This window comes from Candoia aspera, chromosome 3 (genome assembly GCF_035149785.1).
Source record: "Candoia aspera isolate rCanAsp1 chromosome 3, rCanAsp1.hap2, whole genome shotgun sequence".
NCBI classification, from domain to species: domain Eukaryota; kingdom Metazoa; phylum Chordata; class Lepidosauria; order Squamata; family Boidae; genus Candoia; species Candoia aspera.
Genome location: NC_086155.1, coordinates 137,844,668 through 137,870,592, shown reverse-complemented (window position 1 = coordinate 137,870,592; position 25,925 = coordinate 137,844,668). Strand labels below are relative to the sequence as shown.

The 25,925-nt window shown below is 43.9% G+C and overlaps 2 protein-coding genes across 2 annotated transcripts in view; one reads left to right on the top strand and one right to left on the bottom strand.

Annotated features, from left to right (window-relative positions):
- PPP1R3G (protein phosphatase 1 regulatory subunit 3G) overlaps window positions 1-25,925 on the bottom strand; it is a 1,059,979-nt gene that overhangs the window by 975,639 nt on the left and 58,415 nt on the right. The window lies entirely within an intron of this gene.
- Window positions 1-25,925, top strand: part of LYRM4 (LYR motif containing 4) — a 79,608-nt gene that overhangs the window by 6,409 nt on the left and 47,274 nt on the right. Inside the window, exon 2 of the mRNA XM_063298854.1 lies at window positions 5,489-5,609. Within this exon, the coding sequence (XP_063154924.1) occupies window positions 5,489-5,609 (121 nt within the window). The remainder of the gene's footprint in view (window positions 1-5,488; window positions 5,610-25,925) is intronic.

The window sequence follows — 25,925 nt, the reverse complement described above, 5'->3', positions numbered from 1 at the left end:
AACAATTTATCAGAACTTGAGTACCAATGATACATCATCTTATACAAATTCTCTTTTAAATTATAATTCAATGTAAATTTCAAACCTTTGTTCCACATATTCTCCCATTGACCAAGCATGATATTATATCCAAAATTCTTTGCCCATTTAATTATACTGTCTTTGACTTATTCATCCTCCAAGTTCATTTGCAGTAAAGTTTACACATGTTAGCAATAACATGCTCATCATTAGTACACAAGTCCAGTTCAACTGACTTTTCTCATTTGCAAAGTTATGAATCTTCTTATCCAAATGAAATTTTTCTGACAATTGTATATAAGTAAACCAATGACAAGTGTAACCCTCCATTTCCAATTCTTCTCTTTTTAACTCAGGTTCTCCTTCAACAAAGGTTAGTAACTTAGCATAAGTCAACCATGTTGGTTTCACACTCATCTCTCTTCTGAAAAAAGTTTCTTGGAGTGACAACCATAAAGGAACTTTAGGGGACAATCTTGTTTTATATTTATTCCAAACTCTCAATATGGTACACCTAATAACATGATTTTTAAAATCTATATTAACCTTAGCTTTGTCATACCATAAATAGCTGTGCCATCCAAATCTTAAGTCATGACCTTCCAACTCTAATAACTTCTTGTTCGTCAAAGTCACCCGCTCCTTCATCCATAGCAAACAACAGGCATCAAAATATAATTTCAAATCAGGAAGTCCTAACCCCCCCCCTCTTTCCTTAGGATCTTGTAACAATTTGTACTTAATTCTTGGTTTTTTACTTTGCCAGATAAACTTAGAAATGTATTTTTGCCATTGTTTAAATGGTACATCTGTTGTCAGTATTGGTATTGTCTGAAATAAAAATAACATCCTGGGTAAAGCATTCATCTTAATCACAGAAACACTTCCCAACAATAATAATTGAAGTTTATCCCACCTCAATAAATCTTTTTTAACATCATTCCATACCTTAACATAATTATTCTGAAACAGCATACAATTCATGTTTGACAATGTGACTCCCAAATATTTAACCATTTTCTCAATTTTAAATAGTTTTATTCATCAAAGGCTTTTGGTCTTGTATAGTCATATTTTTAACCAACATCTTTGTTTTTTATTTTAAAACCAGATAATGTCCCAAAGTCCTTCCATTTCTTCATCAGATGTTCAATACCATTCAGAGGTTCTTGTGAAGTCAAAATTAAATCATCGGCAAAAGCCCTCAGTTTATAAACTTCTTTTTTAATTTTCAAACCCTTTATTTTTTCATATTGTCTCATATCTCTGTTTAACACTTCCAGGACTAAAATAAAAAGTAAAGGGGACAAAGGACATTCCTGTCTTGTCCCTTTCTGTATCTCACATGGTTTAGTTAAGTCACCATTAACAATAATACATGCCTGTTGAAGTGTATATATCGACTTAATTCCTTGGATAAAATTTTCCCCAAAGTCCGTATCTTCCAAAGCTTTAAACATAAAGGACCAGTTCAAATTGTCAAAGGCTTTTTCTGTGTCTAAAAAGATAGGTGCTGCTTGGTTTTCATTATGTTGTTGTAAATATTCAATACTATTCTCACTTTGTCTCTTAATTGCCTTTTGGGCAAAAACCCATATTGATCATCATGAATAAAGTCCTGTAAAATCTTCTTTAATCTATCAGCCAATACTGAAGTAAATATTTTATAATCATTATTCAGCAATGAAATTGGTCTTCTTGATTCTTAGCTGAAGTAAGATCCTGTCCTCCCTTCGGTAATAATGCAATATTGGCTTCTTTCCAAGATTCTGGCATTGCAGATCCCTGCAATATAAAGTTCAACACCTTTTGAAGAGGTTGTAAAAGCTGGTCTTCAAAGCATTTATAATAAAAAGTTGATAATCCATCTGGTCCCAGTGCTTTCCCTGCTCTAATCTTTTTTATACCTTCAACTATTTCAAAAGTTCTTATAGGGCTATTCATAATTTGTCTCTGTGACTGTGAGAGTTTTGGTAACTTTCGTTTCTTCAACTCTTCATCTTTTCCAGGGAGACCTCCTGTTTTTTATACAAATTTGAATAAAAGTCATGGAAGGATTTCTGAATTCTCTCATTATTTATTAAAACAGTATCACCTTCTTGAATCATTAATATCATTTTCTTTTCTCTGTCCTTCCTCAGTTTATAAGCTAAGCATCTCCCTGGTTTATTTGCAAATTCAAAGTTTCTCTGCTTTACATAATTCAATTTAATCTCTATTTCTCTCACAGTTATCATAGATAATTGTTGACATAAAAGTTTAATTTGGTATAAAATATAAAATCTTTGAGTCCGCTGGCATTTTCTGCAACTCAACCTCTTTTCCTTTAATTTGCTTTAATATAGTCTGCATTTTTTCTTGAGATTTCTTTTTTAAATCATGATTATTAAATCATGATTATATTGAATAAAATAACCTCTCATAACAGCTTTACTAGTATCCCAAATGGTCTTTAAATCAGTGCCTTTATCCAAATTGTTGTCAAAAAATTCATTTAACCTCCTTTTGCAGTCTTCCGCCACACATTCTTTTTGTAGTACTGCTTCATTTAATCTCCATCTAAAGGTAGTAGGGTTTCTTTTAATTACTAAACTAACTGGATTGTGGTCAGAAAAAGTCATAGGTAAAGTATCTACTTTAAAAATTTGATTAGCCAAACTCTTTGAAATCCATATCATATCAATTCTTGAAGAAGTTTTATGTCTTTCAGGAAAAAAGTATATTCTCTCGCTGTTCCATTCTTCTGTCTTCAAGAGTCCACCAGAGACAAATTACTGATCAGATCAAAGAAAGACTTTGGTAGTTTCCCTTGTTTAATTCCTTTACCTGAAGTTCTGCCCATAAGTGGAGAAGTTACTCCATTCCAATCTCCCAATAAACACCAATTCTGGTATGAAAACTGTGGCAGTTCCATAAGATGTTTTAAAAATTTCCCTTTATCTTCATTTGGCACATAAATTCCAACAATTATAGATTTAATTCCTTGCATCTCAACTTCAACTGCCACATACCTGCCACGTTCATCAGAAATTAAAAGACGTGGTTTCAGTTGTGGTCTAACATACAAAACAACTCCATTAGTCTTTTTCAAACCCACTGAGATAAATTCTTCCCCCAAAATTTTATTTATCAAGTATTTTACATCTTTTTTTCTTAATATGGGTTTCCTGCAAACATACCACATCATGATTCAACTTTCTCAAATAGTGAAAAATCTTCTGTCTTGTCTGAGGAGCATTAGCTCCATTTATATTCCAAGTAATGTATTTATAGTCTATTTCTAAGGAAATAATCCACCAAAGTGCTTAAATTTGGCTCCCATCTCCACATCCTGTTTCTCAGTATCTTCTGCCCATTGGCAATCCTGTAGAGCTTTTTCTTCATCATCCACAGAGTATTGATCCAGATCTGCCCTATATTTAACAAGGAAGTCTTTGGCTTTTGAAATGGAATTTAATCTAAATCTCTATTGTTGATAGGTAAAAATCACACCTTCTAACTTATCCCAATGAAATAAAATCTTGTTCTGTTTCAAAACATCTGTTAAAAATAGTATTTTATTTTCCTTAAAATCCTAATAGGGATTTCTTTTAAAACAATGAAATCAACATTATCAGCTTTTAATCTTGCATCAAAATGGCACTGCAGAACATGATCCCTTGTTCTTTTCTTTACAAAGTGAATCAGAATATCTCTTGGCTTCCTGTTCATTGCTGGATATCTTGAGTTTATGCAAAAAACTTTATCCAACTCCTCCTCCATCTTCTTACCATCTTAATAGCTTTGCCAATGCTTGAGATACCCATTTCCTTATATCCTCATTCCTCTTTTCTGGAACCTCCTGTAGTCATAGAATTCTCTTCTCTGAGTTCAAGCAATGCAAACCCAATTCTCTTTCTATCTCCAAATCTTTGGTCTCCATCTTATTTTTTAAAGATTCCACTCTGTCATTCGCTTGTTTGATGTCTCCAATAGTCTTTTCCAGTTTATCAACCAATCTCTTTTCCAGTCTTCGAATTTAGTCTCTACAGATTGGGTAACCTTAGCAGTAAACTCCTCAAAGATAGATTTGAAAAATTCTTTATCTCCAGATCCATGTCCTTGTACTCTTCTCATTGCCATGGTCTATACCTCCCTCCAGTGTCCCAAAATACAAAATGCAGGCAGAAAATCCACTCCAAAAATGAAAGTTAAAAAAAATCCAGAGAGACAAGGGAAAGCTCTCCAATTACTGTTGTTTATACATCCAAGCCAATCAGCACATCGGAAAGTTATAACAAGGGGCAACTTTTCTGCAGATTAGAACAACAAAATCTGGCTCTACTAACGCAGATTCATCAAAAAAACCTTCAATAATCCATAAAAAATTCTTTTGCTCCTCAAAAGAAAAACAAACAATAATCCCAACTTCGATCTTTTTGCTTAGTAAACAAATCTCAAAGTCCCAAGCCAATCATATGAAAAATAATCCCAAAAAATAACGAAAATCTCCAAGAGTATAAACTTCTCTGTGCTGAAGAAAGCCTCTCTTAAATAGAAAATAAGTAAATAATGTGTCTTAGAAATGGGGTGGTCAGTTTTAGAGTCCATTTCAACTGGCTTCGGCACAGCCTCGAAAAAGGTAACAGACCCGCCTCCCAGCCACTCCACTCACCAGTCAATCGCAGAAACTCCATTTCACAATCCATCCGTGAGGAACAGCCATCTGAAGGACAAGTGGGATGATTCCTGGATTCTCCTTAGCTCTGGAGAATGCTTCAGGCTCCAGGGATCCTGCCCATGCCTCAAAAGTGCTGTGCCGCCAGCTCCACTTGAAAAGAGCCACTCAAGCTGCCATTATCCCCACCAGAAGTCCTAGATTAGATTAGATTTTATTAATTTCAATCAGTGGTCAGTTTAAAAAGAAAAAGTACATGGCATGAATAAATAGAATAAAATAATATAACAGTGCACAACATTAGAATTAAAATTCTTGGATAAAAATGTGTCTGTATTATTACTTATAATAAAGTAGTTTAACAATATAAACACAAATCATCCTGTACAATTCAAAAATCTGGGTAATACTGTATGTACTCAACTATTTTGTGGCTCTTAAAGACAAAAAAAGTTAGCATCCAAGGTTTGCAGGTGTTGTGGCTGGTGAAATCATGATGTTAATAGAATGGGCATGGCGAATTTATGTGGTTATTTTGCTCATGAATTAGGACACTTGGGGAGTCCTAGGAACAAAAGAGTGTGCCTTAAGCTTCTTAAGGCACCTATTTTGCCCCTTTAAAATCCTTCAAAACTAAAAGAGGTAATGTTTTACTCTGACCATTCCAGGGACTCTGAGGATTACTGAAAACTGACAGGTCAACTGAAGGTGGCCCACAGCGTATAGATTGTACTTTTACACATTACAGATTGTATATAAAGCTTTGATAAAACAGTGGATGCTTACATTTTTTCTTAAAAATTTACTTAGGACATATGCCATCAGAAGAATAAGAGATGCCTTTAGAGAAAACAAAAACATCAAGGAATCATCAGAGATAGATACACTAATCAACAAAGCAGAAACTAATCTGGAAATGATACGCCGGCAGGTAAGCAATTGATTAATTAAATTCCATACATGGTACAGTATTCCTTTTCCTCAAGTACGTAATTCTAGTTTGTTTCATCTCCCCATTAACATAGATTAAATATAGACTTTATCAGTTAATATTAGTAACATAGATGCTTCTGTATTAAAAGATGCAAAAGATAAAATAGAAATGTATATTGTTTTGAACCTTAAAAGTATGTCTATGAGAAAAGGAAAATGGAAACCACTTCACATACAAATATATTAAGGTACAGTACCTTAAGGAGCCTGTTAGTCTGACCAGCCACTCCCATTGTCACTGGTGCTCCAAAATGTTGACAGGAATCTTTTCTCAGCTTTACTATCTGAGATCGTTTAACTTAGAAGATACTGAAGTAGGGATTTATGTGCAAATAAGATATTCTCTATCGCTGCACTCTGATCAATAGGAGGAATTGTTTCTATATCCATCTTGTATATTCCAGCTGCTGTAGTACTATTTTATGAAACATAAATTTCTTAATCATAGAAAAGTTAGAATCTCACAGATTATCAAATTCATAGTTATTTGGAAATAAACCCTGTTAAATCTTATGGTACTTCTCTCTGAATTAGGAAGACACAGATTGAAGCCTTTGTGAGTTGGGTTGTATCCAATACTGCTCATTAACAATGCTGTTCAATAATGCCAGATGTGGCCCTAGGAACCATTTATACAACCCACTGACTATAATTACTAAACATGGCACGGTTTCCCATCAGTTGCAGAAAACTGTAAATTAAGCCCTAAAATAAGCCTGCCACCATTTAGAAGCAAAGAAAATCTGCAAAGCTTCCAAAACCCAGTTCTGCTCCAAATCTGCCACAGAAGATTTCTAAACAAGATAGGAAGGTACAGAGGCTGTGTGCGTATTCCATTTGTCTTTGTCAATTATTTATTCAGTTTGTTTATTTATTTATTCTCATGTTTTCATTTGTTAAACGCTCAGAGCGTCTTATAATAAATACAGAAATACATAACAAAAGGAAAAAGAAGGCATTTAAAACTACAAACATTAAAATCTTTATTGTCAGCTTCAATAGGCAGGTATCTGTTTGATTTTAGTGCATTGCATATATACATTATTCATTTGTTTATGTTCTTTTGAGTTTTATTCATGAATTTGTTTTAAAACATAAACAACATACTCAAACAATGCATACATTCTGTTCTGCTGATGGCAATTTCAAGTCTTCCTCAAATTAACTTGAAGTCTTCTTCCAAGCATGGATTCTTAGGTAGCCAAAGGGCACCACCCAGGAATAAAAAGTAGCAGCAGGCCCAGGAATAAACCAAGGGGGTGGGGGGTGGGAGGAACTAATAGTCAGAAAGAACCAAAATAGCACATTTACGACTAACCATGTTCAGTGGCTACAGAGTGCTGACTGGATTGGGAGGAAAAACTGAAAATCAGACAAAATAGAATCAATGTCCTGGAAGAATATAGCTGATTGAGTGGAATTCTGAATAGGGTCACTAAAGACAGTAATATTTTTATGTACGTGGATCCACCTAATTTCATTTTCTCTTGGATCCTCTTGTAATATCTGAAATACTCGTCTCACTTTTCATTTCAGAAGGACATTAAAAACAGCCAAAAAATGATAAAATAAGTAAAGGTATAACTTTAAAGTTTGAATTATTTGTGCGCTAAAAATAATAGCAGCTGATGTATTGTAAGATTTGTCCTGTGTACTGACAGTGCTATTTATGAATATTTAGGATTGTTTTTAAGTTTACTTTGGTAAGTAGTAAATGGGTATTAGGGTTGCATGGGAAGTCTTAAATATGAAGTATTTTCAAAATGATATAAAATTATTTCCAATTTGTAAGCTTTGTAAATTCAATGTCTAAATGCAGAGACTGCTAATAAGCAAATTGCTTTGACAGGTTTAAGCAACACTTCTTCATGAGGGTAAAAATAAATTGCTTCATGATGCCTAGAGCTATATTAATACTGCTGCATTTCTTGCACATGATTGTGTAATTTGTATTAGCAAATTTTCAGGATATTAAGATTATTTTGAAGTTAATACTTATTTGATTGCCTATTTATGTCTGAATAATTTGGACAGTGAAGCGTGTTAACACGAACTAGGGCTTTTAGAAATCTTTAAACTTAAAACATCTATATATAGTTTTTGAACAATAGAGCAGATCAAATATATATATTTTGAAGTTTGAGGTTTATTAAAATGTAGCACACCACCTTTTGCTGACTTTCTTTTTCCATGACATGTCAATAAAAATTAAATAATATCCCAGCTGCCTAGTAATTTGTTGCTTCTGTGAAATCAAATTTATATTCTCTTTAAATGCTAATTTATGGTTTAGTCATCAAAATGACCGTTGGCATTTCAGGTTCATAAATAACTACTTGAATCAGTCTGGGAGGAATTGTGGAAACATGACAGATTACTGTCATTTAGTTTGTGTCATTCTCAGGGCTTGAATGAAATTTACAAAAGGAGCTTTCTAAAGTTGAAAATCATAAAAGAGTGTTTATGTATACTTTTTAAGTTTTGTGGGTTATTGATTTTGTTATGAAATGATAAAAAAGCAAAGAAGTTTATGTCTGTAGGAAAGCAGTTGTCAATTTGTTACTATGTTTTCTGTAAATATAGTGTTCAGGAGCAGTTAACAGAACAGGTCGTTTAAAGAGCCATTGTGGTAAAGGGGAGGAGCTCTTGCTCTAGAACTCAGGTGTAGAGCAGTGTTTCTCGACCTTGGTAAATTTAAGATGGGTGGACTTCAACTTCCAAAATTCTGCCGGGTGAGGAATTCTGGGAGTTGAAGTCCAACCATCTTAAACTTACCAAGGTTGTGAAACACTGGTGTAGAGAGTAAGCAAGATGACCTTGATGGAGATACCAAGCTCCATCACCAAGACAACAAGAGGTAAAACTTTTTTTTTTTAAGTCCAGAACATCTAGATAACATGGAGAGCAGCTCAGACAGGCACCTCTCTAATTCATCGGGGGTGGGGGAGGAGGGTGAAACTTCCAAGACTGATTCAAGCCCTGTTAGGTAAACCAGACTAAGAAATCAACTCCATAGAAGGATAAACTACTTTTATTGAGATTGGCTGTAATAACAGAATCTTGGATAAGACTTTCTAGGAAATAATCCATGTTGGAATGGTCAGTTCTTGGTCTGCATTAGGATCTGTCTCTCCACTATGCACACCAACCTCAGAAGTCAATAGGACATGCTCAGCGACTACTACATAGGGAGTACAATACACCTGCCGTTTTGTTTATTCCTGTGTTCAAGTACAAACTACCTGAGATATCCATAGTGAATCATACTGTTTTTTTCTTTTTTTTTCTCTTTTCAAGGTATCTTTATATTAACTGGAGCTGTTAGGAATATGCTTTACAGCTCTTCTGTTTTAAGAAGGCTATGTTATATGCTTAGGTTAGTGAAGGTTGGTACAGCAGAGGTAAGCATAGAAGGTTCATTCAAGGCAACATAATCTTTATCCATTCACCCCCATCCCCATATAGTGTTGCAGTATTCCAGTCTTGTGGTGGGCAGGCCATGAGTTACCATTTCCAATGCTTCCTGGTCCAATTAGGGTTATAACTGATGCATCAACCTAAGCTGGGCAAAGGCTTCCATAGCCACAACCTCCAGCTGCCTCTAATTCTGTGGCAATCTCCCATATCAATATATGAACCTTATTGATTGTAGTTCCCATTAAGAGGCTTAACAATAACATTTCTTGCTTACAACAATCTAGTATTCTGAAAAACATAAAGCCAACAGTCATAAGGCACTTCAAACAGCTATTCTTCAAGCAGCAGAAGTAGACTGTCCTCTCATAGGAGTCTTGGTTTCTCATGCTCATCTTCATGGTATGTTCAAGCATCTAAGCACAACAAAATTGGAAAAATAAATAAACAAAAACTTTGTTTATAACGTGCACCCCCCAGAGTGCAGCCCGCCACAATAAAAATTAATAGATAAAATCTAACAGCAGTTAAAGTTATACAAAATCAGTAAAATCATCACCAATGCCTTCACAGACCAAGTAAAATCATCACCAATGCCTTTTTTTTTTTTTTTTTTAAACCTGCTATATTTACTGTTGTCAAAGTACTGGGAGTCAGAAATTTTTATCCATCTTCCGATCTTCTTCACCACCCCAGGGCTGGTGACATTAGTTTCTTATGTGGACTCTGCCCAGGACTGTTTTAATGTCATGCGCTGCCTGCCTCTGAATAATACTCAGACACTGGTTCGTGGATCAGGCTCTGATTTATTCACAGCGCAGTTACAGCGTCGGAAGAAAAAAGCTGAGAGTGACAGGAGCGCGCCGGTGCGGGGTTTAAATACCCCACGCCGGTCAGCGCCCCCTCACTCGCGGTCACGTCACCCCCCTTTGTCCAATACGTTGCCCTGCCGGTGGGTGAGGGGTTCCGGGATCGCCCATCATCAGGTTTTCTATTCCTCTGTTGATTGCTGTCAGCTGGGCGATCTCCGTTGTATTGGCGCTGATGGCTTGGGTGTGCTCCGTGATCCGTTTAGTTATTGTTTGTTGGCCGTTAGTCGTTGTGGGTTGATGGCTACTTACCTTGAGCCCCTTCACCTATTTCCTTGCTATTGTCATGTGTGCCATTGCGCTGATGACTTCAGCTCAACGGCACTCATGACATACTGCCCCCTTTCCGAATAGTGCTCCCCCCCCGGTTTTCTGGTTTTTTTTTTTTTTTGTTTTTTTTTTTTCGGTGGAGCTGTCAAACGGCACTTTTTTTTTTTTTTTTTTTTGAAATTCCCGCCGGAGTAGTTGTCGCCCCTCCCTTTGCTCCTCCCTCTACCACGTGCCTTCCCAGGGTGTGTCCATGGTGCACATGCTCGGGTCCTGTCCTGGCGTGCGCATGCTCCAACCACACCCTGTTTGTTTGGCTCAGTTCGGCGAGGAGAGAGGCGTGGCTGGTCGGGTGCTTATCAGCTCCAGGTAGGGCCCTTCTTTTTTTTTTTTCCATTTAAAGTGCATCGCCTTTGTTGTATCTCCTGGGCGTTGCCCCCAGGTTGCCCTGTTGACTTGCTTGCCACTCCCCCGCGGCCGGGGGGGCGGGGGGAGGGTGCTGGCGAACGCTTGTCACCACCTCGTGGGCCCGGGGCGGGGGGAGTGAGTCCCGGGGGGGGAGGTCCACCCAAGTCGCGGGCTTGGGGGGGCCCTTTCCCTTGGGGCACGGGAGGGGGGGGGCCTGCGGGGGGGGTTTGGCTTGCTGACCTTGGTTGTGGTTTGTCGGGGTATGCCCGGTGAAATGCTCTGGTCAGGTCAGGCGCGTTAACGTTGTGCGCCGCCACCCATTCCGGGTGGGGGAAGTGTTTCCACCTGACCAGATAGTGTAGAGTTCCTCGTTGCTTGCGGGAGTCGAGAATGTCCCTTATCTCGAAGTGGTGTTGCCCGTCGATCATCACCGGTGCGGGCTGTGGCGTGCTTGGGTGCCACCGGGAGGTGGTTGCCGGTTTCAGGAGGCTGGTGTGGAACACCGGGTGGAGTCTCCGTAGGTTGTGTGGCAGGTCCAAGCGTATTGCTACCGGGTTCACTATTTGCGTGACTCGGAACGGCCCGATGTACTTAGGCCCCAGTTTTTTCGAGGGTTGGGTTGACTTTAGGAACTTGGTGGATAGGTAGGCCATATCCCCCGCTTGGAACGTCGGTTGTTGGCGCCGGTGCTTGTCGGCCTGCTCTTTGTAGGCTGCCTGTGCATCCTTCAGCGCCGCCGTGATTACGGGCCATGCTTCCGCGATCTTCCGTCCCCAGTCGCTAGCGTCCACCTGGGGTTCCGGGGGTTGAGGTAGCTCCGGTATGGGGACGAAGTCGCGCCCCGAGACTACTTCAAACGGAGTTTTCCCCGTGCTTGTGTGGACGGCGTTGTTGTATGCGACTTCGGCAAACGGGAGCAGTTCAGCCCAGTCGTCTTGGTGGTAGTTAGTATATGATCGTATGAATTGCTCTAAGGTGGCATTAAGAGCCTCTGTGGCTCCGTCCGTCTGGGGGTGCCAAGCCGTAGATAGGGCCTGTTGGGTCCCCGTCAGCTTTAGGAAGGCCCGCCAGAATTTGGAGGTGAACTGTGTGCCCCTGTCGGTCACCACACGTGCGGGACATCCGTGTAGCCTGTACACGTGGATGAGGAAGAGTTTGGCTAGCTGTTGTGAGGATGGGACCGACGTGCAGGGGATGAAGTGGGCCTGCTTTGAGAAGTAGTCCTTCACCACCCAAATGGCCGTTTTCTTCTGGCTGGGTGGGAGGTCCACTATAAAATCCATAGAGATTTCCTCCCATGGGCGGGAGGGTTCTGCCACCCGTTGTAATAGCCCCGCGGGTTTGCCTGGTGCCCGTTTGGCCCTAGCGCATGTTGGGCAGGACGCTACGTAGGCTTTTACGTCTCGCCTGAGCGCGGGCCACCAGAATTGACGCCGTGTTAGGTGTAGGGTCTTGAGGAACCCAAAGTGTCCCGCTTGTTTGGCGTCGTGTGACCTATGCAAGATCGCCTGGCGTTGCGAGTCCGGGACGTAGATTCTGCCTTCCCCCCATGCCAGGTCCTGTGCCATCGTTACCTTGTCGGGGTTTGCCAGGAACCAGGGGTCGGTTTTGAGGGCGGCGGCGAGGTCCGTGCGCATTCCCCCTGGTAGTTGCGGTTGGCTACTTCCGGTCGCCGGTTGTCCCGCCGTCGGCTGCGCCGTAGAGTCGAGCTGCCTCCGCGCGCCGCTTCGGGTGGTCACGGCCATCCCCAGTTGCGAGGCGGATAGGACCGTCCCAATGGTGTCTGGGGCGGGCTCTTTGTCTTGGGGCAGTCGGGAGAGGGCGTCGGCCAGGAAGTTCTTTTTGCCCGGCATGAACTTCAGCTGGAAATTAAAGCGGCTGAAGAATTGGGCCCATCGGACCTGTTTTGGGCTAAGGCGTCTAGGCGTTCGTAGGGCCTCGAGGTTCCGGTGGTCAGTCCAGACCTCGAATGGTTGGGTGGCTCCCTCGAGTAGGTGTCGCCATGGCTCTAGCGCTGATTTCACCGCGAAGGCTTCTTTCTCCCAGACGTGCCATCGCCTTTCTGTCTCGGAGAACTTCCTTGACAGGTAGGCGCATGGTTTCAGGAGTCCCGTGGGGTCTTTCTGTAGCAGGATGGCTCCCAGGGAGAAGTCTGAGGCGTCGGCTTGGACCACGAACGGCCGTTCTGGGTCCGGGTGCGCGAGGATTGGCTCCGTAGTGAACAGCGCTTTCAGCTTGTTGAATGCGGTCTGGCACGCGGGAGTCCAATTCAGCACTGTGCCTGGGTTCTTGGCGCGTCGGGTGTCCCCCACCCCTTTGGTTTTGAGGAGGTCCGTTAGGGGGAGGGCTATCTCTGCGAACCCCCGGGCGAATGACCTGTAAAAAATCGCGAATCCGAGGAAGCTCTGTAGTTGGCGTCTGTTGCGGGGGCGCTCCCAGTTTAGCACCGCTTCGACTTTTGCGGGGTCCATTTCGATGCCGTCCCCGGAGATTCGGTACCCCAGGTAGTCTAGGCGCTCTTTGTGAAACTCGCACTTTGTAGGCTTGGCATAGAGCTGCGCCCTTCTGAGCTTGTCGAGGACTTGCCTGACTAGGGTCACGTGTTCCTCGTGCGTTTTTGTGTAAATAAGGACGTCGTCGATGTAGACCAGGACCCCTTTGAACAGATGTTCATGCAGTACCTCATTGATGAGCTGCATGAACACCCCAGGGGCCCCCGCGAGTCCGAAGGGCAGTACTTTGTACTGGAAGGCGCCTAGGGGGCAGTTGAACGCCGTCTTCCATTCGTCCCCCTCCCTGATTCGGATGCGATAGTACGCCTCGCGAAGGTCCAGTTTGAAAAAGACTTTGCCCGTGGACAGGTGGGCGAGCATGTCCTTCACCAGGGGTAAGGGGTATTTGTTGGACAGGGAAGCCGCGTTTAGGCCCCGGTAGTCGGTGCAGAGCCGTAGGGTGCCGTCTTTCTTCTCCCGGAATAAGACGGGGGCTCCGACCGGTGAGCATGCTGGCTCTATGAATCCCCTGTCTAGGTTTTTATCGATGAACTCCCGGAGGGTTGCCATCTCCTTCGGGGTCATCGAGTAGATCTTTGGTCTAGGTAAGGGGACGTCGGGCAGTAGGTCGATCCGGCAATCCGTCTTGCGGTGGGGGGGTAGTTGGTCAGCTTCTGCCTCTCCGAAGACCTCGGAGAAGTCGGCGTATTGTTCTGGTAGGTCTGCTGTGGTAGCGGCGTTGTCTTGTGTGGTCGCCTCTGCTCGTCCTACAGTGGGGTTGGTTCTGCCCGCTGGAACTGGTGCTCGATACTCGCCGTCGCCGAATGTGAAGGTGCGGGTCTCCCAGTTGATCCGCGGGTTGTTTGTCGCGAGCCATGGCATCCCCAGGACTGCAATGGGCCGTCCGATGTGCGTGACGACGAACGATGTGCGCTCGGTGTGAGTGCCCATTTGCAGGGTGACCGGCTCGGTTTGTAGCGTGGCTGGTTTCCCTCCCGCTGTGGAGCCGTCCAGCTGGTGGAATGCCAGCGGCGTGGGGAGGGGGAAGCAGCGGAGGTCGTGTTTGGCGACTAGGTCGGGGTGGATGAGGTTTTTTGAGCACCCCGAGTCCACTAGTGCCGCGGCCGTGGTGGCTCCGTTGCCGGCAGAGAGTTTGATTGCTGCCATTATTACGGGGCTTTCGTCGTTCCGTCGAGGTGGTCCGCGCTGCTGTCCCACCGCCTGCCTCGCCACGCGTTTCAGGGCAGGCGGGGAGCTTTTCCCGCCGGCTGGTCGGGGTCTGCGTTATCCTCTTCCCCCCAGTAAGCGTCCCAGCCTTCCTCTGGTGTCGCTGTGGCCACGGTCATTCGGCGGTGAGGGGGCGGCCCCAGGTTGGGTGGTTTGGGGCTAATTTTCGGGGTGGGTTTGGGCGCACTGGTCGGCGGTCGGTTGGCGAAGCAATCCACCGTCTTGTGCCCTAATTTGCCACACCTCCCGCAGGGCTCCCGGTTGAATTTCTTTTTTGGGTATATGGGGCCGGCCATCCCCACGTGTGGTGCGGGTACCTTTTTTCCGGCATAGTTTGTGTCTTCCGTGGTTGTCATGAGGAAGGTGCGGTGCGCGTGTTCGGCTTTCCCCGCGAGGTGGATCCACCCGTGTAGCGTTTCTGGGTCGTCGCGGTAGAGGGCCCATTGGAGAACGTCGCGGTTGAGCCCCCTTTTGAACATTTCCAGCAGGGTGGTCTCGGACCAGTCGCTGACCTTCCCCGCGAGGGCTTTGAACTCCAGGGCGTAGTCAGGGACCGTGCGTGTGCCCTGTTTAAGTCTTTGGAGTGTGCTTTTCGCCCTTACTTTGGCTAGGGGGTCTTCGAAGTAGTTTTTCATCTCATTGATGAAAGCAGGGAAGGTGGCGAGGGCGGGGGAGCTGGACTCGTACAGTTGGACGTACCAGTCCGCCGCCCTGTCTTGGAGTTTGATCGCCACGGCGGCGATCTTGTCGGCCTCGGAGTCGTAGGAGTGTCCGTGCCTCCCCATGAACTCCCTAGCGTTCGTGACGAAAAACGAGAGTTTCGTGGGGGTCCCATCGAAGAAGATGGGGAAGTCCTTTGGGGCCCGGGCGTTTTGCGCGGCCCTGCCTCTCGCTTCCCGGTCTGTGGTGTCGTCCGCCTGTGCCGTCTGCTGACCCTCCGCTGGCCCGTGGGGGTTCGGTGCTTCGCTCGGGGTGTGGGCCTGTGCGGGGACGTCGTTGGGTGGCGCGGGGGGCATAAGCGACTGGAGCATGGTCCGGAGTTCCGTCAGTTGAGCCCGCATGGCCGCGAGTTCAGCTCGTGCCTCCTCGTCCACAGCCCGCGCCGCCGCTGGGGCCGGTTCCGTTGGCGCGTCCTCGGGGGTGGGTTGCCGGCGGGGTTCATCGTCCCTCTGCCGCGGGTCCGCTTCCTCCGCCGTCTGCTGGGTGTCTCCGTCGTCCTCCTCCGTGTTGGCCGCCGTTGGGCTGTCGCTCCACGCCCGTTGCTGGGGTGCGATGTGGGGCGCGGGGTCCTCCGCTGGTTTCGGAAGTCGTGCTGCTCCCTCCCGCGGTCGGGTTGCCTCCGTCGCCATCTCCCCTTGGGGTTGGAGCTGAGGCTCGGGTCGGGTGGGGTGGGCGTCCATGGCTCCGGGAGTCCGCGGTGCCTCTGGCCTTGGTCGGTCCTCCTCTGTCTCTTGCCGCGCGGCTCGCCCTCCTTGCCCGCGCCGCTCCGGCCTCATCTTGCTGGTCTTCTCGCCGTCTACTCCTCCCGCGGCTCGTCCGGTGGGGCTCGGCGAGGCTGAGTTTATGACTCTCAGCTTTATGTCATGCGCTGCCTGCCTCTGAATAATACTCAGACACTGGTTCGTGGATCAGGCTCTGATTTATTCACAGCGCAGTTACAGCGTCGGAAGAGAAAAGCTGAGAGTGACAGGAGCGCGCCGGTGCGGGGTTTAAATACCCCGCGCCGGTCAGCGCCCCCTCACTCGCGGTCACGTCACCCCCCTTTGTCCAATACGTTGCCCTGCCGGTGGGTGAGGGGTTCCGGGATCGCCCATCATCAGGTTTTCTATTCCTCTGTTGATTGCTGTCAGCTGGGCGATCTCCGTTGTATTGGCGCTGATGGCTTGGGTGTGCTCCGTGATCCGTTTAGTTATTGTTTGTTGGCCGTTAGTCGTTGTGGGTTGATGGCTACTTATCTTGAGCCCCTTCACCTATTTCCTTGCTATTGTCATGTGTGCCATTGCGCTGATGACTTCAGCTCAACGGCACTCATGACATTTAATGACTGTGCTCAGTGGCTAGAAACCCCCTTCATGGTTACTGCTGTTGATAGTTGAAATAGTCAACATTGAGGTCAAGCATAAAGTCTCTTTGCCCTTAGGAAAAGGCAGAACATGCTTGTTCTAAAGTTAGTCTGACGGTGTTCACTGGGCCTCAAACTTTTTTTTTATTCCATTTTTGAATATAGCAGTTGATTAAACTCAGACTGTAAATGCACATATATAGTCTCGGTGACCAGCTATAACCAGTATTACAGTGCATAATTTACATTCATAATATTCTGTCTAAAGGATGTCAAGAAAATATAGTCAAGCAGTCCATGTAATCAGGACAATAGTCAGTCCATAATGCAAGACTAAGCAATCAGAGTGAGTCATGTTTAGTCCAAGGGTCATAGCCAGCAGTTCTTTACCAGATTTGGAGTGAAGCACACACACCTCTAAGTAGACAAAAGTTAAGAAGTCCAGGGGTTAAAAAAAAAAATTAGAACTCTTAAACATGGAGCAACAAGATTATGAATGTGTTTCCAAGAACCTAGTTATATATATCTTTTATAATATAATATGTCTTTCCCAACTCTGCTGATCAACTAACACCCATTATTCCCACGAAGCCCAGCTTTGCAACCTCACAATTTGGTACCGCTCAGCCCACTGAGCTTTCACCATCATTGATGTGATGCCATCATTCTTTTGGGATAAGCCCTTTAGCACTGGCTGAGACTACAGAGGTACATGGGTGAAGAAAAATTATATTCTGCACTTACATGAGCTATTGGATTAATTGCATTTGCAAGAACAAATTTACAGCTGAGTAATGGAGGGATTTTGTACAAAGCTGTAAACCTATTTAAATATGCCTGTGAACATCATGAAAGTGGAACCATTAATACTAATAATGTTTATGCTAAAATATTAATATGTGTTTATGGCGCTGTGGGTTAAACCGCTGAGCTGCTGAGCTTGCCGATCGGAAGGTCGGCGATTCAAATCTGCGTGATGGGATGAGCTCCTGTTGCTAGTCCCAGCTCCTGCCAATCTAGCAGTTCGAAAACATGCAAATGTGAGTAAATTAATAGGTACCACTTCGGCGGGCAGGTAACGGCGTTCCGTTTAGTCATGCCGGCCACATGACCACGGAAGTGTCTACAGACAAACGCTGGCTCTTCGGCTTTGAAACGGAAATGAGCACCACCCCCTAGAGTCGGACATGACTGGACTTAATGTCAAGGGAAACCTTTACCTTTACTATGGTTAAGAAGCACAGATATAGTTTGTTTTAGCACAAATCTTGGTAAGGCAGCTTTTTAAAAAAATACTACAATATTTACTGTTGTCAAACTACTGGGAGTCAGAAATGTTTATCCATCTTCAGATCATCCAGTGATCATGAAGAACTAAGTAGGGTGCAAGATACTTTGTATGCAATCCCTGAAAGACAGTGGTTTAGACACTCATACAGTAAAGTTCTTTGATGTTGTTTTGGGCCCCAATAATATAACCAGCAGGTGCAGATTCTGTACTCATATGTACAAGCTTTATCTTGTCAAAAAAGAAAAAGAATCCTCATCTCAAGAATGACTGGGTTCATATATTGCACTATCATACTATGGTTTGATTGTAGTTTAGCATGCTGTGTGAATTGATCCATTGTGGTTTGTAATCCATAAGCCATTGATCCATTGTAGTTTGTAAACCATAAACTTTAGGACATGGCATGATGTCTGAATCCAGCCATTGTTTCTGTTTTTGAACTGTAGCATAAAGCATGAAGAGCAATCATTGCTCAGGTGTAGAGTAACATTTAATTATTAAAACTTTGAAAAACTGCTAAAGTGCTGTTTCACAGTTTCATTTTGTGTAGCATGTTTTATATATCTAAATTCATACGGAAATATAATGATACATTTATTTGTGTGTCAGAGTGAACAATCTTGTTTCTTTTTCTGCAAATGCCTTTTCTTCAATCTTAATGAAGTGGTGTAAATGTCTCTCAGGCCATATTGGATGTTTGGATATGTGAGAAGTAACATTTAGAGAAGCAACCTGTTGCACTGTTTTGGAAGTTACTGATCCCTTTTATTGTCTAATAGTAACCTTGAAACTAGGATTTTAGCTAGCTTAATCCAACTTTTGTTATCTTCCCATTGGGACACTGGTGTAGTAATCCTCCTTGAGGGCTTTCTGTTTCCTTATTACAGACCTCAATTTCATTCTTCTGCTCCACAGTGTAAATAACAACAGAGGCTAGGCAGTGCTCTTCTCTTATTTCCCCTTCTGTTGAACACCATATTGTAGGTTGAAAACAAACCATGGGAGAGTTTGCTACTTGCTAATATTACTTTATACCAGCCTTTCTCAACCTTTTGACCCTGGAGGAACCCTTGAAATATTTTTCAGGCCTCAGGAAACCCCTACACATTCAGGCTCAAATATAGGCCAGAGGTTACAAAATCATTGTTTGTTTCATGTGTAGGCCTGTATATATGCATTAACAGTGTTCTTAAACTAAGAATAAAGAAGGAAACTTACCTCTTTAATGTGAATTTGACCAAATTTGAAATAATTTTTTTCAATAAATTGTGATCGCCCAGGGAACCCCTAGTGACCTCTCACAGAACCCTGGCTGAGAAACCTTGCTTTTTACAAACTGTTCCAGACTTTCACAGCTAATGGTGGTGATTGATAGAAGCTGCCATGAGCTCTCATTGGCAAAGGATTCTGTGTATAGTTCCTATCTCAGACTGATAATCTGCCTCCTTACTTTTTTCACTGCCCTTTATATTTATAAGTGAGGTCTTTACTCAGCCTCAGTCAGCCCACTAGTTGCAGCCCTACTTGGAACAGGAGGCTGTATCAATGGTAATTCATACCCTTATTACTTCTCACCTGGGCTACAGCATCATACTGTACATGAAGTTGCCCTTGAAATCTACTCAGAAACTTCAGCTGATAAAAAATGTAGTGGTCCATATGCTGGTAGTTGAGAGACACTTTAGTCATCTAAAATTCTGTGGATGCTGCACTGGCTACTGGTTGTTTCCAGGTATAGTTCAAGGTGATGGTATATAGGGCCCCAGCATAATTAAAGAATTGTCTTCTCTAGAAGAAATTTATCTGTCCTGTTCAACTGTTCTAGGAGGGAGGTTCTAGATTCTCTCCTGTGAGAGATTAAGGGGGGCTAAGCCAAGAAGCAGATCTTTTCTATGATGGTCCCGTAACTATCAAATGCATTGCCTCCCTGAATTTGTAGTGCCCCCCTCACACCACTCCTGTCATTTTAGAAGACTGTTCAGCCCTGGTTCTTTAATTGGACATTTGAAGCGTGGAGCTGCAGTTTAGGTTGTTTTATCCTTTATGTATAAATAATGTTTTGTGATTTATGTTTTTATTATTTCTTTTTTATGCAAACTGCACAGAATCTTGGGAACAGGGCTTGCTACAAATTTTATTAAATAAATAATATACACTGGGGGGAAGGAGAATCCTCAGGGTACTGGGCTTCCATCATCTAGATTTGGACGAGGATTCAGTTCTGTTTTTCTTATCAGATCATGTTGCCCAGATTTCTCTAAACTTGGTTTTACCTTAGCAGCCCTAAAGTACAGACCAACTGCTAGAAGGCAATAGTAATTGATTGTAAAAAGGGCTGTTTTACTTTATGTGAAAAATTATCTGTACTGACTCAGTCTTAATTTGAGCTGCTACTACAGAGGAACTGTTAAGGTTGTAAGTTAGGTATCTCAGTTGCTGAACTGGTATTTATTTATTTATTTATTTATTTATTCAAATTTTGTTGCTGCCCATCTCCCCCAAAAGACCATAATACCAACACAACAGTAAACAGCACCAAACTCTGCCTGAGCCTATTCATTTTAGGGAAATTAATTATCTTATTTTGGCTCATGCAGAGTAAATTACTTGCCCTTCAGTAAGGTAGTCCTCTGAATCACATTGCAGCCTTTTTATTTTCATTCTAAGTAATCCAAACCTAATGTGCTGAAAGTTGTGCTGTAGATTGAGGATTAGGTAGAAAAGGGACTGGGATTTATGAATATCAGCTTATATTACTGTACTTCCAAGTTTTAACTGGATATAAAAATGGCAATGATAGAATAATATGTGTTAGCTGTACTCTGCCTCTCAGAACTAGAATTAGAGGATTGGAATGACCCTTGGAGATTCTAGTCCAACCCTCTGCCCCAGACAGGAATCCTCTGACCATCTCAGACAAATGGCTATCCAGCCTTTGCTTAAAACCCTCCTGTGATAGAGGACCCATGGACTCCAGGAAGCAAATTGTTCCACTGCTTAATAGCTCTCACAGTCAAGAGATTCCTCCTTATTTCAAGTTTGGATGTCTCTCTGTGAATCTTCCATTGCCTGGATCTTATCCTGTCCTCAGCTACTATGGAGAATAAATCCATATTCTCTGTGACAGCCCTTCAAGGATTGGAAGATTGCTATCTTCGCCCTTAGCCTTCTCTTCTTTAAGCTAAACATACCCAATATTTTTTATTTAAACATCTTCAAAGGATTTAGCCTCCAACTCCTCACCGTCTTTCTTTCCCTTGCACTCTTTCCAGTTCCTCAGTATCCTTCTTGAAGACAACTGGACATGTGCAATGATGTCTATTAGGCTGTTACCCCGCTACTGCTACCCCCTTTTATTTTATTTAGATTTTTTAAGGGAGAAGCTAGCATGCTGCAGAGGAAATAGGCAGCCTCGGTCATAATCTTTATTTCCAAGAATACTTTGTGGTACACATATTTGCAGAGTTAGACTTAAAAATAAAAGTAATTTTGGGGCTGCCATGCTGTTCTCTGCTCAGAAATGTGTTCCCTTACCTAGGAGGAAAAAGATGGATATTAGCCAAGGTGACAGAGTATCCTGGAAGGCTGGAAGGGATTGTTAGCAGCCATCCTATCAGTTTATGTTCTGGTAGGTGGGAGTTAAGTGACTGGCTGTAAGAGAAGCCAGAACATGCTCTCAACATTCTAAATGTTGAGCAGCAGCAACATGATCTGAGGGGAGAGTTACATCTTTCCCATTTGTCATGGTCAGATCACACCCTGGTGACCTTGAGATTCTCTCATGCCGCCCCCCTCCGCAGGGAGGCAGGACCCATTCAATTAGTCCACCCCCGGTGACTGATGGACCCTGTAGGGTTTCAGAGGGAACTGGGGGTTATACCCGAAGATCTGCATGGTCCAGTGAAGGCCCTGGCTGCTGCCTGGAATAAGGAGGCAGCCAGGGCCTTGGATAGGATCGCACCTGTGTGGCCTCTCTTGTCCCATCGAACCCAACACTCCCCATGGTTTATGAAGGAGCTGAGGGTTCTGAAGAGGATTAAGAGACGCCTAGAGCTCCGCTGGAGGAAGACAAAGACCGAATCCGACCGAACACAAGCTAGAGCCGCTATTAAGGCCTACCTTGTGGCAGTAAGAGCAGCGAAGCATCAATATTTCTCTGCTCTTATTGCATCCACGGAATGCTGCCCAGCGGCCCTGTTTAAGATTACCCAATCCCTTCTTGGGAGAGGGGACTCAGAAATCCATCTGCAGGGCTGTGCTGAGGAATTTTCTGGGCATCTGCAGGATAAAATTGCTCAGATCTGTTCCAAGTTGGACTCCGAGTGTGAGACAGAGTCCGTGGAGATTTTTATTTATTTTATTTATTTATTCAATTTGTCCCTGCCCATTTCCTCCCATCAAGGGACTCTGGGCGGTTTACAATAATTAATTAAAACAACAACCGCACAATAAAGTAGAATATACAAATATAAAATTATTCTAATAAATAAATATAAATAAGAGTAAAAAAGTAAAAAGTCCAAGTGGCAGGAGAATCTAGAACAGTCCAAGTGTGGGAGGAGTGGTCTATAGCAGCCACCCCCATGTAGATCTATTTCCCTCTCTGCCTCAAGTGAGGCTACAGAACCAGGTCTTCAGATTCCTCCTGAAGGCCAGGAGCAATGGACCCAGTCTCACCTCCAGGGGCAGCATGTTCCACAGGGCGGGAACTACTGTGGAACATACCTAGGGAACGTTCTTACCATGTTATCTGGGAACAGTTTGACCCTGTTGAACCCGAGGAAGTGAACCGGATCCTCCGGTCTGTAAATGCCACCACTTGCCAATTAGATCCATGTTCCTCCTGGCTGGTGAAAGCAGCTCGGGAGGTGACATGTGGATGGTTCCAGGCGATGGTGAATACATCCTTGAGAGAGGGAGTATTTCCGGCTGCCTTTAAAGAAGCGCTGAGGCACTCTCTCCTCAACAAACCATCCCTGGACCCTACTATACTGGACAACTTTCGCCCAGCCTCCCACCTCCCCTTTTTGGGGAAGGTAGTTGAAAAAGTGGTGGCGTTACAGCTCCGGAGGGTTCTGGATGAAACATTATTTAGAGCCCTTTCAGTCAGGTTTCAGGCCTGGTTATAGGACGGAAACAGCATTGGTCACACTTATGGATGATCTGTGGCGAGAGCGGGATGGAGGCAGTGCATCCATCCTTGCTCTTTTTAACCTCTCAGCGGCATTAACCATGGTATCCTTCTGGACCGACTCAGGGAGTTGGGGGTGGGTGGCATGGTCTTGCGCTGGTTCGCCTCCTTCCTCCAGGGCTGGTCCCAATTGGTGTTGATAGGGAGCAAGAGATCCAGCCCACGACCCCTTCTCTGTGGGGTTCCACAGGGCTCAGTACTCTCTCCGCTCCTTTTTAACATCTACATGAAACCTCTGGGCGAGATCATCCGTCACCCTAGGATGAGGTATCATCAATATGCGGATGCCACCCAATTATACATCTCTATCCCAGGTGAAGTAAGTGATGCCGTGACCACTCTCTCTGAGTATCTGGGGGCTGTGGGGGTCTGGATGGGGAACAACAGACTTTGGCTGAACCCTGGTCAGACGGAGTGGCTGTGGATTAAAGGCTCCTCGATTTCTGGGAAATTGCCATCTTTAATTCTGGGTGGGGTCACACGCCCCAGACAGATCCGGTGCATAACTTGGGGGTCCTCCTGGACTCTCAACTCCTGCTCAAAGAGCAGGTAGCAGTCGTGGCCAGGAGGGCCTTTGCACAACTCTGTTGTGCGCCAGTTACGTCCTTTCCTGGAACAAGAGGCCCTTTGAATAGTCACTCATGCCCTGGTAATCTCCCACATAGACTACTGTAATGCTCTCTACATGGGGCTACCCTTGAAGAGTACCTGGAAGCTACAGCTGGTCCAGAACACAGCCACGCAGGTAATTCTAGGTGCCCCAAGGGTGGCACGCATAACACCTTTACTGCGCAAGCTGCACTGGGTTCCAGTTTGCTTCCAGGTCCAATTCAAGGTGTTGGCTATGACCTTTAAAGCCCTATATGGCATGGGGCCAGGTTACCTGAGGGACCGTCTCATCCCTATTACATCGACCCATCCCACCCGGGCATGCAGATATGGATCCCATCTGCTAGAGAGTTCCATCTGGTGGGGTCATGGAAGCATGCCTTATCTGCAGCAGCTCCTGCCCTTTGGAACATTCTCCCCTGGACTTGATCCAGGCCCCCTCACTCCTGGACTTCTGCAAAAACTTAAAAAACTGGTTTTGTCATCATGCCTGGGGCAGGAAGGAAAACGGCTCTTCCTGGGGATGGCTAGCTCCCTAAAATTGCCCTGTTTTGCTTACAGATTGAGAACTTTGCAATCTGGATTCTATTACATTTTAGTATATTAATATTTTATTGTTCATTGTTTATTTACATTATATTATTGCACAGTATTTGTATTACATTGTGGTTAATTGTTTTTTTACTGTAAACCACCCAGAGTCCCTCCTCAAGGGGGAGATGGGCAGTGATAAATTTGACAAACAAACAAATAAATGTCCTTATCAGGCCCCAAAGCTTGGAGGACCATAGGTTGGAAGAAGTAAGGTTGCAAACTCTGATTTGGGCCAGGCACATAAAGGTTAACACCACTGCAGATATGACATTGCAAACCAAACTGCTTAGCTTTAAAAGGGGAAGGGAGGGGAAGTTGAATGCAGGTTGGAAATAGCATGCAGGGTGCCATTGATCTCCTAGTCACTATTAAAGGCAGCAGAGTGTTACATCTGCACCAAACTTGTCTCTTAATTTTAAACATTAAGAAGTACTGTATATCTAAGACAGTGTTTTTTCCTTTGTTCCTGCAGTTCACCCAGTAGCAGTTATCAATATTATCAAATTCCTCAGAAGAAGCAACACTTAAAAATTCTAGCATCTGAAGTTATTTATTGATGAGATTTATTATTAAAGTTCTGCTGTTACAGCTTGACAATTAAGAAGTATTGACAAATGTAAACACATTATGGATGTCAATTTTAAAAAGCACAAGTTTGATTAACATCTCAGAGGAATGCTAACACAAGCCATTAATAGCCATCAATAAGTATTCACCAATGACAAAAGCTTAGGCTACTAATAGACAACTTTGTTATTTATTCATTTAGTCGCTTCCGACTCTTCGTGATTTCATGGACCAGCCCACGCCAGAGCTTCCTGTCGGTCGTCAACACACCCAGCTCCCCCAGGGAAGAGTCCGTCACCTCTAGAATATCATCCATCCATCTTGCCCTTGGTCGGCCCCTCTTCTTTTTGCCTTCCACTCTCCCTAGCATCAGCATCTTCTCCAGGGTGTCCTGTCTTCTCATGATGTGGCCAAAGTATTTCAGTTTTGCCTTTAATATCATTCCCTCAAGTGAGCAGTCTGGCTTTATTTCCTGGAGGATGGACTGGTTTGATCTTCTTGCAGTCCAAGGCACTCTCAGAATTTTCCTCCAACACCACAGTTCAAAAGCATCGATCTTCTTTCACTCAGCCTTCCTTATGGTCCAGCTCTCGCAGCCATATGTTACTACAGAGAACACCATTGCTTTAACTATGCGGATCTTTGTTGTCAGTGTGATGTCTCTGCTCTTAACTATTTTATCGATTGCTCTTCTCCCAAGGATTAAGCGTCTTCTGATTTCCTGACTGCAGTCAGCATCTGCAGTAATCTTCACACCTAGAAATACAAAGTCTTTCACTGCTTCTACATTTTCTCCCTCTATTTGCCAGTTATCAATCAAGCTGATTGCCATAATCTTGGTTTTTTTGAGGTTTAGCTGCAAGTCAGCTTTTGCACTTTCTTCTTTCACCTTCATCATAAGGCTCCTCAGTTCCTCTTCGCTTTCAGCCATCAAAGTGGTATCATCTGCATATCTGAGATGGTTAATGTTTCTTCCAGCGATTTTAACTCCAGCCTTGGATTCCTCAAGCCCAGCATGTCGCATGATGTGTTCTGCATACAAGTTGAATAGGTAGGGTGAGAGTATACAGCCCTGCCGTACTCCTTTCCCAATCTTAAACCAGCCCGTTGTTCCATGGTCTGTTCTTCCTGTTGCTACTTGGTCATTATACAGATTCTTCAAGAGGCATACAAGATGACTTGGTATCCCCATACCACTAAGAACTTGCCACAATTTGTTATGGTCCACACAGTCAGAGGCTTTAGAATAGTCAATAAAACAGA